At 39.1% G+C, this 17,302-nt stretch overlaps 1 protein-coding gene across 4 annotated transcripts in view; it reads left to right on the forward strand.

Moving 5' to 3' along the window:
* Positions 1-17,302, forward strand: part of RGS7 (regulator of G protein signaling 7) — a 473,731-nt gene that overhangs the window by 269,578 nt on the left and 186,851 nt on the right. For all 4 annotated transcript variants that reach the window (XM_069545572.1, XM_069545573.1, XM_069545574.1 and 1 more), the window contains one exon: positions 5,299-5,395. In XM_069545572.1, the coding sequence (XP_069401673.1) occupies positions 5,299-5,395 (97 nt within the window). The remainder of the gene's footprint in view (positions 1-5,298; positions 5,396-17,302) is intronic.

The raw sequence follows: 17,302 nt of genomic DNA on the forward strand, positions 1-17,302 counted from the left end.
GTTCAGTTCAGTTCATTCAGTCGCTCAGTCGTGTCCAACTCTTTGCGACCCCATGAATCACAGCACGCCAGGTCTCCCTGTTCATCACCATCTCCCAGAGTTCACTCAGACTCACGTCCATCGAGTCCGTGATGCCATCCAGCCATCTCATCCTCGGTTGTCCCCTTCTCCTCCTGCCCCCAATCCCTCCCAGCAGCAGAGTCTTTTCCAATGAGTCAACTCTTCGCATGAGGTGGCCAAAGTACTGGAGTTTCAGCTTTAGCATCATTCCTTCCAAAGAAATCCCAGGGCTGATCTCCTTCAGAATGGACTAGTTGGATCTCTTTGCAGTCCAAGGGACTCTCAAGAGCCTTCTCCAACACCACAGTTCAAAAGCATCTTCGGCGCTCAGCCTTCTTCACAGTCCAACTCTCACATCCATACATGACTACTGGAAAAACCATAGCCTTGACTAGACGGACCTTAGTCGGCAACGTAATGTCTCTGCTTTTGAATATACTATCTAGGTTGGTCATAACTTTTCTTCCAAGGACTAAGCGTCTTTTAATTTCATGGCTGCAATCACCATCTGCAGTGATTTTGGAGCCCCCCAAAATAAAGTCTGCCACTGTTTCCACAGTTTCCCCATCTATTTCCCATGAAGTGATGGGACCAAATGCCATGATCTTCGTTTTCTAAATGTTGAGCTTTAGGCCAACTTTTTTGCTCTCCTCTTTTACTTTCATCAAGAGGCTTTTTAGCTCCTCTTCACTTTCTGCCATAAGAGTGGTGTCATCTGCATATCTGAGGTTATTGATATTTCTCCCGGCAATCTTGATTCCAGCTTGTGTTTCTTCCAGTCCAGGGTTTCTCATGATGTACTCTGCATAGAAGTTAAATAAGCAGGGTGACAATATACAGCCTTGACGTCCTCCTTTTCCTATTTGGAACCAGTCTGTTGTTGCATGTCCAGTTCTAACTGTTGCTTCCTGACCTGCATATAGGTTTCTCAAGAGGCAGGTCAGGTGGTCTGGTATTCCCATCTCTTTCAGAATTTTCCACAGTGTATTGTGATCCATACAGTCAAAGGCTTTGGCATAGTCAAGAAAGCAGAAATAGATGTTTTTCTGGAATTTTCTTGCTTTTTCCATGATCCAGCGGATGTTGGCAATTTGATCTCTGGTTCCTCTGCCTTTTCTAAAACCAGCTGGAATATCAGGGAGTTCACAGTTCACGTATTGCTGAAGCCTGGCTTGGAGAATTTTGAGCATTACTTTACTAGTATGTGAGATGAATGCAATTGTGCAGTAGTTTAAGCATTCTTTGGCATTGCCTTTCTTTGAAATTGGAATGAAAACTGACCTTTTCCAGTCTTGTGTCCACTGCTGAGTTTTCCAAATGTGCTGGCATATTGAGTGCAGCACTTTCACAGCATCCTCTATCAGGATTTGAAACAGCTCAACTGGGATTCCATCACCTCCACTAGCTTTGTTAGTAGTGATGCTTCTGTTAGGTCCATACCATTTCTGTCCTTTATCGAGCCCATCCTTGCATGAAATGTTCCCTTGGTATCTCTAATTTTCCTGAAGAGATCTGTAGTCTTTCCCATTCTGTTGTTTTCTTCTATTTCTTTGCATTGATCGCTGAAGAAGGCTTTCTTATCTCTTCTTGCTGTTCTTTGGAACTCTGCATTCAGATGCTTATATCCTTCCTTTTCTCCTTTGCTTTTCACCTGTCTTCTCTTCACAGCTATTTGTAAGGCCTCCCCAGACAACCATTTTGCTTTTCTGCATTTCTTTTCCTTGGGGATGGTCTTGATCCCTGTCTCCTGTACAATGTCACGAACCTCATTTCATAGTTCATCAGGCACTCTATCTTTCGGATCTAGGCCCTTAAATCTATTTCTCACTTCCACTGTATAATCATAAGGGATTTGATTTAGTTCATACCTGAATGGTCTAGCGGTTTTCCCTACTTTCTTCAATTTAAGTCTGAATTTGGTAATGAGGAGTTCATGATGTGAGCCACAGTCAGCTCCTGGTCTTGTTTTCGCTGACTGTGTAGAGCTTCTCCATCTTTGGCTGCAAAGAATATAATCATTCTGATTTTGGTGTTGACCATCTGGTGATATCCATGTGTAGAGTCTTCTCTTGTGTTGTTGGAAGAGGGTGTTTGCTATGACCAGTGCTTTTTCTTGGCAAAACTCTATTAGTCTTGCCCTGCTTCATTCCTCATTCCAAGGCCAAATTTGCCTGTTACTCCAGGTGTTTCTTGACCTTTTACTTTTGCATTCCAGTCCCCTATAATGAAAAGAACATCTTTTTTGGTTGTTAGTTCTACAAGGTCTTGTAGGTCTTCATAAAACCGTTCAACTTCAGTTTCTTCAGCGTTACTGGTTGGGGCATAGACTTGGATAACTGTGACACCGAATGGTTTGCCTTGGAGACGAACAGAGATCATTCTGTCGTTGCTTCTCCCGAGGTGGCTTCTCCTGGCCGCCCCTGACCTTGGACACGGGGTAGCTCCTCCTGGCCGCCACTGACCTCGGACGCAGGGTAGCTCCTTTCGGCCGTTCCTGCGCCGTTGCAGCCTGGCACTCTAGGCCGCTGCCCCTGACCTCGGACGTGGGGTAGCTCCAGGTTACTCTTAATTCCCACACTCATAACCTTGGTCCTTTGAAATTCAGCAGACTGAGAGGCAGACCTTAATTCCACACCCAAAACCAGAGGTGATGATCGTTACATGCTGGGGAGCTGAACTGATTAAAGTGAGAGTCAGAGAGGTTTCCATGTCCAAGCTGATCATACAAAGGTTTACAGGCTGATATTAGGTAAAGCAAAGCAGCTTATTCATCGTTTCTGAATGTTGTGTCAGATGAATGAAGGACAAACAACAACAAAATAAAAGTCATAAAAGTGGATCTTTTTTCATGATTCTGTAATTGGATGAAATATATTTACTACATGTGAGGAATTGAATATGTTGGGGTGTTTGGGGGTCTGATCTTAGGAAAAAGACTTCCTTTCCTATCTGAATTCAGAACCCACTGAAACTCACAACCAGAAAGTAAAGCAGTTAGAGATCACAGTAGCACCTTGATTGCTGACAAAGCTATTATACTAAAGAGTATTTGTGAACACGGGAGACTTAATCCTAAAACCTAGTACCTAACTGACTACTCACCCACTGGGGTGGGCCTCTCTAAATCAGCAGATTTGGGTAGGGGCTTCCCCACAGGAAAGTGATGGGCCCAATAGGCCAATTTCTCTTTACCAATCCTTCTACTTAAGTCAGCCCAGTTCCCCAGAGTGGAATGGATTAGGGAACAGAGAGAGGCAGGAGAATTCAGCTGATGGTGCTGCTTTCACATGGAAAAGGGACATAAGGAGTGGAAAATGCACGTCTCCAAGTATCAGGGGTGTTTATAGACATCGGAAGCCCAGTATGTGCTGTCTGCCCATGTATGGTGCTTTATGTATGCTAGCTGGTTTAGTAAATTACCCCTTTTGCCCCAACCCAATCCTATAAATATTGTGAAAGAGTAATTATAAATATTATTATATGCATTTTATACATGAGAAAATGAAGCCTTAGCAAACTTACATAGCTTGTTCAGAGAGTCATAAATGATAATAAGAGCTTATATCCATTCTTCCCACATCTCAGTTTCTCATGTTAATAAACCTGAAAATACTTACCCAGGCAAGTAAGATTTCTTCACTGAATATTGTTCTGAAGTTGTATTGGTTGATAATTGACTGATAAAACAATTAGACATTGAGGGGAAGAATGGGGGGAAGGGATATTTAGGGAGTTTGGATGGACATATATATACATCTATATTTTAAATGGATAACTAAGAAGGACCTACTGTATAGCACATGGAACTCTTCTCAATGTTATGTGGTGGCCTGGATGGGAGGGGAGCTTGGGGGAGAATGGATACATGAATATGTATGGCTGAGTCCCTTTGCCACTCACCCTAAACTATCACAACATTGTTAATCGACTACACTCCAATACAAAATATAACTTTTTTAATGTTTTATTTTGAATAATTTTAGATTCACAGAAAAAGATGCAAAAATAATGCATAAAGTTCTCTATATGTCCTTTACTCAGTTTCCTCTAATTCCAGCATATTATATAATTATAGCATAATTTTCAAAAATGGGAAATTTATATTGGTACTACACTATTTAATGAAACCTTACTCAAATTTTACCATTGTTTTCAGTATTGCCTGAATTTTTTTTGAAGGCAGCCAAGTGTATTATATTCATTTTCACATCCATAGTGCCTTCCATAAGTCTGGTCTAGAATCCAGCATCAGTAATTTTGTTGTTTTTTAGTCGCTAAGTCGTCTGTAGATGGACTTCCTAGGCAAGAATACTGGAGTGGGTTGCCATTTCCTTCTTCAGGGGATCTTCCTGACCCAGAGATCGAACCCGCATTTCCTGTGTCTCCTGCATTGGCAGATGGGTTCTTTACCACTAAGCCATTTATAGGATCATAAATGAATAGATTTTGAGATTAATACTGTTCATACAACATATGTATGTTTGTGTGTAAATATATGCCATAGGTTTAGAAGCACATACAAAAGTCTGAAGCTGTGATTTGAACAAATGTTTTTTAGAACTAAATTTCATATTAGACTTGGTAAAGCAAAGCCCTTTAAAACTGAAAAATTTATAGAAACAGAAGAGAGTGTACTAATCAAATTGAAAGAAAAATACATATCTTGGAAGGTAGTAAATAGGCAAAAGGCTATCATGTGACATTTATTTTATTAATTGTGTACATGTGTGTTCATGCATGTACATTTCATATCTCACTTTAGTAAATGCCTGAACAAGAGAAGCAACAGTCCTGTATTTCTAGGCAAATCACAGGTTGTAGAAGTTAATGTTAATTTAAATCATAGAAACTCTCTTGTTTGAAGAGGAAATCCCAACTGATGCTTTTAAGTCTTCTATTTTCTTTTGCACTGAGTTCAAGAGATAGCACTAATGAAATGTGGATCTTATTATCACAATATTTTCTATCATTTATAACCAAAGAATATGAAAACAGGAGAGAGGCAATATTCTAAGCACAAAATTATTCTTAAGCTTAGTGGACTCAAAAAAACCCATCTTTCTGTTTTCTCAATCATCTTTTAACCAAACTGAAAATATTTATATGATAAAGTGTAGAAAGACAAAAATATGGCATTATTCTTAGCTAAGTAAAACAGATATTCAAAATTCTTATGAGAACTTTTTTCAAAAGGTTCAACTTTTAAAATGCTTTAATCATTTTATTATTGTTATTTAGATGGAAGACGTCATAGCACGCATGCAAGATGAAAAAAATGGAATTCCTATTCGTACTGTCAAAAGTTTCCTCTCCAAGATACCTAGTGTCTTCTCCGGTAAGTCTGCATTCAGTGTAACACTATTTCCTCCAGCACTTTTCACAAAACTATTTAAAATCTGTTCTAGCCATTTACTTATTGAAGCTCTTTCTAACTCATTAGGTCAACATTATGTTGGATACTTGACAGTAAAACAAGTCAAAACTGCAAAAAAAAATCATAATCTTACCAAAATTTAATTGCAAAAATGTAATAAATAAATGTGAAATAATAAAGAATAATATTAAAATAAAAATGTGTGAACCAGTATGATGTAGATTATATAAGAAGTCTGAGGGTGACTGAAATCAATGGGGAGTCAAGAAAGGGTTCCTGAGGAGTAGTGATAAGCTGAGTTTGAAAAATGAAGAATTTTATCAGACTTAAGACTACTACTCCAACCAACTCTGCATGTAGAACTTGGAGGGACCAAACTGCTGAGAACTGGGTGGATAGATGGAAACAGCTAGAGTTGGGTCAAATAATGAGGGTCTTTGAAAGCCAACCAAAGAGTTTAATTCTGATACAGTGGGAAATATGGAGACATGTACAATGTTTGCTGCGAATGTTATGATGAAAGTGCTTAGGAAAATGTGTTCTGGCTCCAGGAGACAATGAACGGCCAAGCTCAGGGTACTCGGGTGTGCTCTGGCCTTGGCTTGCACAGCTTAGAGAAGAGAACAAAATCAGAAAGACCAAAGCCTTAGCAGTGATTAAGCATAATAAGGAGGCTAGTGCTGACCATGTGGAGGGGCAGTGCTTGATAAGAGTCATCAGCAAGAGTTGTACAATGCTTCCTTGTGAACAAGGATCAAAAGAAGACCAGTGATCGAGAAGAATTCAGCCTTGGGACTGTGCTAATAATTAGGACCAGAACACAAGAAGGCAGGCCCAGATGTTGGTGTTTAATAACTGCATTGCTCTCAGATGAAAGAGAGAGAGCAATGGAGCAGATGAAGGCTGAAATAGAATGATATTTTGCTCTAATGAAATGTATTCTCTTTTTTCCTGTTACTGTCTTTTAAGCCCACTTTGTTCTAGTTTCTTGTTCTTTCTTGGTGACGCCTTATATTTTCCCACATCTGGGACTTCCTTCATCACTTATCCACTTCCAGACTTCCAGGTCATTCTGACCATTAAATACTGTCCATTCTTCAATGGTTATCTCAGAAAGCTCTTTGGAGAAAACTATTCTGAACCTTTTCCTCTGTTCTCTCAAAACATTTGTGATTATTGTTTTGCCTCTATTATTATACCTCACCTTGGCTTATAGTTATTTTCTGTATGTCCTATGCTTGCATGCTTGCTAAGTCACTGCAGTCGTGTCCAACTCTTTGTGACCCTGTGGACTGTCAAGCTCCTTGGTCCATGGGATTCGCCAGACAAGAATACTGGAGTGAGTTGCCATGCCCTCCTTTAATATGTCCTATGTCCTCAAGTAAATATTAAACTCCTTGCCATCAGTAACTCAAGAGAGTTAGCTTTACGTTTAAACACAAAACTACTTATTTTGTCAACCATTGAAAAAGAGAACGTATCTCCTTAAACTACTTCAATACAAGGGCTGTAAACTGAAATGCATTCAGAATCCAGGCACATAAGTTCACTAAGTTTTCCATCTGAACTGGGATTATAGTCGATTCAATAGTGCATAGCCAGCTTCCCTGGTGGCTCAGTAGTAAAGAATTCACCTGCCAATGCAGAAAACATGGGCTGAATAGTATTCTATTAGCCTCAAGTTTTAGGCTCAAAAAAGCTCCCTTAATTCTCTAGAATCCATTCAGTCCATTTTTTCCCCTCTCTGTTCTATTCTTATTCTCAGCAAGTTTGATAACAAAGGAAGCCCTTACCAGTAATATGTTGAGCTGCTCCAATTACATAGAAAGAGGAACTATTGTATTTCATATTACTGGATAAGGAATCATTATTCATATTTCATTATTATTTTGGCCCTCTAATAAATTATACAGTTCTCTGTGATCTGTTGTTGTTTTCAGGCATATATATAAAACTGAGTAGTATGTATGAGCTTAAAAATTAAGTTGCTTTTAAATGAGATAATTTGAATATGTCCTGCCTCTTATATTTTCTTCTTCCAAGGCTTGTATGAATATTTGTTAGTTATCATGGAGAAATGATCTGTGTAGCCTTAAAGTTATCTTGTGGGTAGCTGCATGGGTAAGAAGAAAAAGGAGAAAGCTTGATGATATGAACTGGCTGAATGCAAGTTTAGTTAGTATATATTTTATACCTAAAAGTTTTTGAGAAAGCTTTTAAGATGCCTTATCGCTTAAACTTGACTACATCTGTAGTCAACTTAAAGACAATAAAAATAAATAATGTGGAATATTTTTCATAGAGACTGTCTAGGTAATTCTAAGATACTTCTAAGAGTCTAAGATACTCTTTTCTGAAACTGACATCTTACTGTGAAATATTTTTCATCTGTCATTGGAATGGCTAGCATGGGTTCTGCAGAAACTCAGAGAGAAATAGATTGCTTTTCAAAACAGTTATAAAATATTTTGGCATGAATCATGCTTATAATATTTTGCTCTTATAAATAAGCTAAATATGAACCAGAAAAAAATGGCATACTTGGGTTTTATCCTTATTTTTTTATGTTGATTGTTACTGGGAATTTCAATATTTCTGTGTGTAGTACACAGGAAATGAGCACTAAGTGGAAAATTAGTGTAGTTAATATCAATAATATTATTACTTTTATTACCACTTTCAGAAGCCTGGATTAGGCCCAGATTAGACATTCTCCGTCCTCCTAGATAGTTCGTGTGTTGTAAGATCATGAGTAACCACCTCTGTTGGAGACTCTGTAGCATGTACCATAAGGTTTTTTTTAGTACATCCTTAAAAGGTATTTTTTGAATGCCTTCATTAATTGGTGATGATTCCCCACATTCTCAAGGTATAGCTTATAGATTTTAACACTATTTAATGTCTCCTATCTTTTATTTCTCACAAGTAACTAAGCATATGAAATTGAAATCTCCTACGGAGATGAATGCATGTTGATGGCTCTTTCGTATAGTTATCATTGGAACTTAAGATCATTACATATAGATACTGATTTTTCCTTAAATAAATCACATTTTGGCTTTCTTAGCTATTTTTTTTTTCATTATCATCATGTCAATACCCAGCTAATTATGCCATCTGTGCTTTAGTGAAACAATAGTGTAGTGAAAGTCAGAGGCTACCTTCCAAATTTGTTTAGGGAGATTTAACTGATGTGGGTATGTTAAATTTTCATTTTGTATTTACCTACTCTGTGAAAATTTTCACAAATGTTGACCTGTCTTTAAAGCAACAGACCTGAAAACCTTAATTTTGTTCATTGGTGAGTTATTTTCTAAAATCCTAGAAATGATAGATTGCTAAAGAAAGCCTGTCAATGTGGAGCTTTTCTTCTTTTAATTAATGCATTAACATTGCTTTCTTTGGGGAGGAGATCAAAATTGACTGTAGAGACAGACACTTAGTTGGGATGACACTAAAGCCTTAATTATCTCCAAGAATGAATAAATCTTGATGACTGAATTGCTGGTCTGGATATGTTTTTGAAATGATGAATCAGTGCACGATGATTGAGGTACACCATTTTGCTCTGCCTTCTTATCCTGATGCCACCTAGGTTTCTCTTCATTTCTCTCTCTCTCTCTCTCTCAACATACTTTGAAGGGTTTCCATTTTTCACATCCTAGAAATTCTAGGGTAGAGAATTATCCTGTCTTTATCCCCATCCCACCCTATCTGCATCCCCAAGCCAACCTGAATTAATCATTCCTTTCTTTGGGTCTTTCTAGCACTGTGTCCTTTTTTAAAAATGTACTGATTTTTTAATTGAGTGATAATTGCTTTACAGAATTGTGTTGTTGTCTTTCCAACTTCAACATGAGTCAGCCATAGGTATACATATGTCGCCTCCCTCTTGAAACTCCCTCCTATCTCCCACCCCATCCCACTCCTCTTGGTTGAAGCAGAGCCCCTGTTTGAGTTCCCTGCAACATACAGCAAATTCCCATTGGCTATCTATTTTACATATGCTAATATAAGTTTCCATGTTTCTGTCCCCATACATCTCACCCTCTCCTCCTCTCTCCCTGTGTCCATAAGTCTGTTCTCTATGTCTGCTTCTCTATTGCTGCCCTGCAAATAAATTCTTTGGTACAATCTTTCTAGATTCCATATGTATGCACTAGTATACAGTATTTATCTTTCTCTTTCTGACTTACTTCACTCTGTATAATAGGCTCTAGGTTCATCCACCTCATTAGAACTGACTGACTCAGATACTTTCCTTTCTATGGCTGAGTAATATTCCTTTGTATATATGTACCACAACTTCTTTATCCATTCATTTGTCAATGGACATCTAGGTTGCTTCCATGTTCTAGCTATTGTAAACAGTGAACACTGGGGTATATGTGTATTTTTTCAGTTTTGGTTTTCTCAGGGTATATGCCTAGGAGTGGGATTGCTGGGTCATATGGTGGTTTTATTCCTAGTTTTTTAAGGAGTCTCCATACCATATTCCATAGTGGCACTATTGATTTACATTCCCGCCAACATTGCAGGAGGGTTTCCTTTTCTCCACCACCCTCTCCAGCATTTATTGTTTGTAGACTTTTTGATGACGGCCATTCTGACCAGTGTAGCACTGTGTTCTTCTTCATGGAATTTGTTTTATCTCACATTTTGTCCTCAGTGAGCATGTGTTGTGATTCTTACTCATGGCTGTAAGCACCTGGAGAACAAGAATAACTTCTCATTTCAATTTGTATCTTCTGTACATCCAGTGTCTGGCACATGGTAGATACTCAGCAAGTGTAATGACTTCTCACAGGACAGCTGATATCCCAGGCATTTGGGTACATCCACAATGAATTTCACTTTTTGATTCAGTAGCGGTGGAAAGAGCACTCAGGATAATTATTTGCTATGTTGGCATCCAGCGCTGTATGATCCTTTTATTTTAGTAGAGAACACTAGAAAGCTGACAACTCTGCATTGCTGTCATCTACTAGCTTAGAAGAGTTTCAGGATGGAGACTCAGGATAGATTCCAGAGCCCAAAGCACCCTCGATTTAAATTTTATTATTTGGTTTAAAGTGAATGTTTAGAATGTCAGACATTCCCGTATTTAAATGTATTCTTCAACATCTGCCTAGAATAGTGGAAAGAGTATATATGTTTTGGTATATATTCTCTTGTGTATATACTTTTTTATATATATTCTGGAGACCTAGATTTCCGTCCTATTTTTCATGTTGTAAAGGAGAACATTATATGTTAAGTGATAGCTCTAGCTCCAGTGCATTTACGAATATGAATGTTTTGGTCATAACTGCTGTATAGGAACTACTGGCACTCACAATATGCTTGATATTCAGTAAATATTTACTTCCTATATGTATTCATTTATGTATCATTGTCCTTACAAAAATAAGTAAAAGAAACTCCAGAGAAACTAAATAACTTGTCCAAGGTAATGCTGTTAATAAGGTCCTAGGTATTTTCATCATCAACACCTTTGCTGCAAATAGTTTCATAGCAAGCTAACTGGCCTTAAAGGCATTTTGCTATAAAAGAAAAAAAAATGATTAACAGTTTTTTTGGATTGCAGTAGAAAATGATAAACCATCAGTTTTGTAAATCCTTTGGTGATCCCTCCCATATGTCAGAATCAGAAGTTCTCCATGGTAAGCAAATTTTGTAAGAGATGGCTAGAGATTCCCAACAGTTTTTGAGAGCACTAATGATCGATCCTTTACCTAATTTAGTTACCATGACTTGTTCTCTCTTGCTGTCTTTCCCAAAGTTATGACATAATATTAGAAATTGTAAGCAAAAGAATAAAATCAAGCTCCTTCTATCCTCCTGCCACCCCTCTACCTCCCAGAATTGGTTACATGATTCCTGACTCATTTAAGTTTCTTGGAAACATTGAAAACTTTAATAGAATATGGCTAAATTAGATCACCAAAGGATTTGCAAGAACTGATATGTTACTATTTTCCAGTGTGATGAAATGGTCAATCATCTTATCTTCTACAGCAAAATGGCCTCACAGCCAGTTAGGTGTATGAGAAACTGCTTACCTGGAAGTTATTCATAGGAAAATAGTGGACATGTATTAGGTAAACTGTAGAGCTGATGTTAATCTAGTGTGTGTGTGTGTGTGTGTGTGTGTGTGTGTGTGTGTGTACAAATGTATACAAATTATGATAATACATATCATTATATAGATAGTGTATATCATTGTACATGATAATACATAATATGTATATCATTATATATATAAAACATTTATATATATGTAAGACATTTATGTTGAAAGAGGGTGTTTGCTATGACCAGTGCGTTCTCTTGGCAAAACTCTTATTAGCTTTTGCACTGCTTCATTCCATATTACAAGGCCAAATTTGCCTGTTACCCCAGGTGTTTCTTGACTTCCTACTTTTGCATTCCAGTCCCCTATAATGAAAAGGACATCTTTTTTGGGCGTTAGTTCTAAAAGGTCTTGGAGGTCTTCATAGAACCGTTCAACTTCAGCTTCTTCAGAGTTACTGGTTGGGGCATAGGCTTGGATCACCATGATATTGAATGGTTTGCCTTGGAAACGAACAGAGATCATTCTGTCGTTTTTGAGATTGCATCCAAGTACTACATTCTGGACTCTTTTGTTGACCATGATGGCTCCTCCATTTCTTCTGAGGGATTCCTGCCCACAGTAGTAGATATAATGGTCCTCTGAGTTAAATTCACCCACTCCAGTCCATTTTAGTTCTCTGATTCCTAGAATGTCGATGTTTACCCTTGCCATCTCCTGATTGACTACTTCCAATTTGCCTTGATTCATGGACCTGACATTCCAGGTTCCTATGCAATATTGCTCTTTACAGCATCAGACCTTGCTTCTATCACCAGTCACATCCACAAATGGGTATTGTTTTTGCTTTGTCTGCATCCCTTCATTCTTTCTGGAGTTATTTCTCCACTGATCTCCAGTAGCGTATTGGGCACCTACCAACCTGGGGAGTTCCTCTTTCAGTATCCTATCATTTTGCCTTTTCACACTGTTCATGGGGTTCTCAAGGCAAGAATACTGAAGTGGTTTGCCATTCCCTTCTCCAGTGAACCACATTGTGTCAGACTTCTCCACCATGCCCACCTGTCTTGGGTGGCCCCATAGGGCATGGCTCAGTTTCATTGAGTTAGACAAGGCTGTGGTCCGTGTGATTAGATTGACTAGTTTTCTGTGATTATGGTTTGTGTGTCTGCCCTCTGATGCCTCTCACAACACCTACCGTCTGACTTGGGTTTCTCTTATCTTGGAAGTGGGGTATCTCTTCATGGCTGCTCCAGCAAAGTGGAGCCACTGCTCCTTACCTTGGACGAGCGGTATCTCCTCACCTCCACCCCTCCTGACCTTGAACGTGGAGTAGCTCCTCTCGGCCGGGAGCTGACTGTGGCTCAAAAACAAGACTTGGAGCTGACTGTGGCTCAGATCATGAACTCCTTACTGCCAAATTCAGACTTAAATGGAAGAAATTAGGGAAAACCACCAAACCATTCAGGTATGACCTAAATCAAATCCCTTATGATTATACAGTGGAAGTGAGAAATAGATTTAAGGGACTAGATCTGATAGATAGAGTGCTTAATGAACTATGGATGGAGGTTCATGACATTGTACAGGAGACAGGGACCAAGACCATCCCCATGGAAAAGAAATGCAAAAAAGCCAAATGGCTGTCTGGGGAGGCCTTACAAATAGCTGTGAAAAGAAGAGAAGTGAAAAGCAAAGGAGAAAAGGAAAGATATAACCATCTGAATGCAGAGTTCCAAAGAATAGCAAGGACAAACAAGAAAGCCTTTCTCAGCGATCAATGGAAAGAAATAGAGGAAAACAACAGAATGGGAAAGACTAGAGATCTCTTCAAGATAATTAGAGATACCAAGGGAACATTTCATGCAAAGATGGGCTCGGTAAAGGACAGAAATGGTATGGACCTAACAGAAGCAGAAGATACTAAGAAGAGATGGCAAGAGTACAATAAGAACTGTACAAAAAAGATCTTCATGACCAAGATAGTAATGATGATGTGATCACTCACCTAGAGCCAGACATCCTGCAGTGTGAAGTCAAGTGGGCCTTAGGAAGCATCACTACAAACAAAGCTAGTGGAGGTGATGGAATTCCAGTTGAGCTATTTCAAATCCTGAAAGATGATGCTATGAAAGTGCTGCACTCAATATGCCAGCACATTTGGAAAACTCAGCAGTGGCCACAGGACTGGAAAAGGTCAGTTTTCATTCCAATCCCAAAGAAAGGCAATGCCAAAGAATGCTCAAACTACCACACAATTGCACTCATCTCACACGCTAGTAAAGTAATGCTCAAAATTCTCCAAGCCAGGCTTCAGCAATACGTGAACTGTGAACTCCCTGATATTCAAGTTGGTTTTAGAAAAGGCAGAGGAACCAGAGATCAAGTTGCAAACATCTACTGGATCATGGAAAAAGCAAGAGAGTTCCAGAAAAACATCTATTTCTGCTTTCTTGACTATGCCAAAGCCTTTGACAGTGTGGATCACAATAAACTGTGGAAAATTCTGAAAGAGACGGGTATACCAGACTATCTGACCTGCCTCTTGAGAAACCTATATGCAGGTCAGGAAGCAACAGTTAGAACTGGGCAGGGAACAACAGACTGGTTCCAAATAGGAAAAGGAGTACGTCAAGGCTGTATTGTCATCCTGCTTACTTAACTTCTATGCAGAGTACAGTATGAGAAACGCTGGGCTGGAAGAAGCACAAGCTAGAACCAAGATTGCTGGCAGAAATATCAATAAGCTCAGATATGCAGATGACACCACCCTTACAGCAGAAAGTGAAGAGGAACTAAAGAGCCTCCTGATGAAAGTGAAAGAGGAGAGTGAAAAAGGTGGCTTAAACCTCAACATTCAGAAAACTAAGATTATGGCATCTGGTCCCATCACTTTATGGGAAATAGATGGGGAAACAGTGGCAATCTTTTTTGGGGGGGAGCTCCAAAATCACTGCAGATGGTGACTGCAGCCATGCAATTAAAAGACGATTACTCCTTGGAAGGAAAGTTATGACCAACTTAGATAGCATATTAAAAAGCAGAGACATTACTTTGCCAACAAAGGTCCGTCTATTCAAGGCTATGGTTTTTCCAGTAGTCATGTATGGATGTGAATGTTGGACTATGAAGAAAGCTGAGTGCCGAAGAATTGATGCTTTTGAACTGTGGTGTTGGAGAAGACTCTTGAGAGTCCCTTGGACTGCAAGGAAATCCAAACAGTCCATCCTAAAGGAGATCAGTCTGGGTGTTCTTTGGAAGGACTGATGCTAAAGCTGAAACTCCAGTGCTTTGGCCACCTCATGCGAGGTGGTGACTCATTGGAAAAGACTCTAGTGTTGGGAGGAATTGAGGGCAAGAGGAGAAGGGAACGACAGAGGGTGAGATGGCTGGATGGCGTCACTGGCTCAACGAAGATGAGTTTGAGTGAACTCCTGGAGTTGGTGTTGGACAGGGAGGCCTTGCATACAGCAGTTCATGGGGTTACAAAGAGTCAGACATAACTGAGTGACTGATCTGAACTGAAGACATTTATGAAACATATATGTATATATATAATGTCTCCTACTCTGATCCCATAAAATAACTTGAATGCTTCCTGTTTCATTCTGCATTCAGCTTGGAAATGCCTCTTCTATTTTATCAAAAAAAAAAAATATATATATATATATAAGTCCATTAAGAGACCTATGTGAAGATAAGGTAAGGCATTTTTTGTTTTTCGAGACTTGATTACTTTACAAACATCCATCCATTCACCATAGTATTTGGGTGTTTTATCCAATGAAAAACTGCCATGTTTACTTAGGAGATATGCACTGTAGATGGGACTATAACCATGAAATAAAAGATACCTGCTCCTTGGAAGGAAAGCTACGACAAAACTAGACAGTGTATTAAAAAGCAGAGACATCACCTTGCCAACAAAGGTCTGTGTAGTCACAGTTGTGGTTTTTCCAGTAGTCATGTACGGATGTGAGAGTTGGATCATAAAGAAGGCTGAGTGCTGACGAGCTGATGCTTTTGATTTTTGGTGCTAGAGAAGATTCTTGAGAGTCCCTTGGACTGTCAGGAGATCAAACCAGTCAATTCTAAAGGAAATCAATCCTGAATATTCATTGGAGCAACTGTTGCTGAAGCTCCAATACTTTGGTCACCTGATGCAAAGAGCCGACTCATTCTAAAAGACCCTGATGTTTGGAAAGAGGGGGCGACAGAGAATGAGATGGAGGGATAGCATCACCAACTCAATGGACATGCATTTAGAGCAAACTCCAGGAGTTAGTGGGGAACAGCGGAGCCTGGGTTCATAGGTTTGCAAAGAATTGGACATGACTTAGTGGCTGAACAACAATGATAGTCAGTGAAGGCGAAGAGAACACTTGCTGACAACAGTATAGTGGAAAGAAATAGAACAAAACAGAGCAAAAACAAATAGAACAATAGCTAGAGTGTTAAAGAAGGGACCATACTTATGTAGATTTCCCTGGGGACCTAACACTGCAACAAATACACTTCCTTCCTTTCCACTGACTCTGAGCAGCAAACACAGGGACATCCCACGAATATTCCCAGAACTGGGGCACACTCAAAATTCCATAGCTCTGTGCCCATCACTTTTATCCAAATACCGAGACTGTCACGTTTCATAATTTTCACGTTTGTTCTTATTATTGGTCACCACAGAACGGTCTTGTGTCCCAGTTAGCCATTTTGTCTCTCATTTATTTTGGGGATCAGATTTCTACTAACTTGTGTAATTTGCATAACCACTCAGATCTTTTTCCAGGGAAACAGTTATACTTTTCATGTAGATGTAAGTTTTTTGTCCTAACTCCACTTTGTCACATTTTCTTACAAAGAGATATTTCGGATAGTTGTTTACTTTTACAATTTCTACCTTGAAATGATTTCTTGTGGAAATCATGTACAAAATGACTTATCCCTTTTACTATATGCAGAACTTTATTGAGAAATGAGAACGTTGACTGAAGATCATTTGTTTGGCCAAGGGAGAGTTAGAAAAGTTATAAGATTGGACTTTTAGTTTTGTCTTTAGCCTATGGTGTGGAATTAATTTAGAGTGTGATTTCTCCAGCATGAGCTGGAGATTTGGGAAATTATTTACACAAGATCAAATTTTCCATGAGAGCAAAATGACGATTTTGGAAACTACGCCCTTTCTTTTGCAGCATTGGAGTTCTTCACTGAGTAAAAATTTCCCCACTGTTTATTGCAGAGTGCTGCATTGTCTGTGTCTGTGGTTGTGAATGGTGGAGGGAAGGTATCATGAGGGCTGGGGAGGGGGAGGCTCATCACTAAAAGGGAGAGGGATATGGAGGCAAATGAAGAACATTCTGTTAGTAGAAGAGGCTCAGTCTGAGAAACATGACACTTGAATCGAGTAGCATCATCTTTTCCACCCATCATGATAGATATGAATCCCTCCTGTGGAGTCCTCCAGGTAGACTGGCTCAGTATAACAAGAGGATGGCTTTGAGTGTTAATCCATTGCAAGTTGAAACTGAAAACTGCAGATTTCAAATTGTTTGGGAACAGAGTTTGCTGATGGATGAATCATTTTAAGAGCCAGTCTAGAAAATACCATCACTAGAGTTACACTGATGATTTAAAATGTTTGGAAAGCATCTATGCTCATCAGTGATATTGGCCTGTAATTTTCTTTTTTTGTGGCATCTTTGTCAGGTTTTGGTATTAGGGTGATGGTGGCCTCATAGAATGAGTTTGGAAGTTTACCTTCCTCTGCAATTTTGGAAGTTTGAGTAGGATAGGTG

Source organism: Ovis canadensis, chromosome 12 (genome assembly GCF_042477335.2).
Source record: "Ovis canadensis isolate MfBH-ARS-UI-01 breed Bighorn chromosome 12, ARS-UI_OviCan_v2, whole genome shotgun sequence".
NCBI classification, from domain to species: domain Eukaryota; kingdom Metazoa; phylum Chordata; class Mammalia; order Artiodactyla; family Bovidae; genus Ovis; species Ovis canadensis.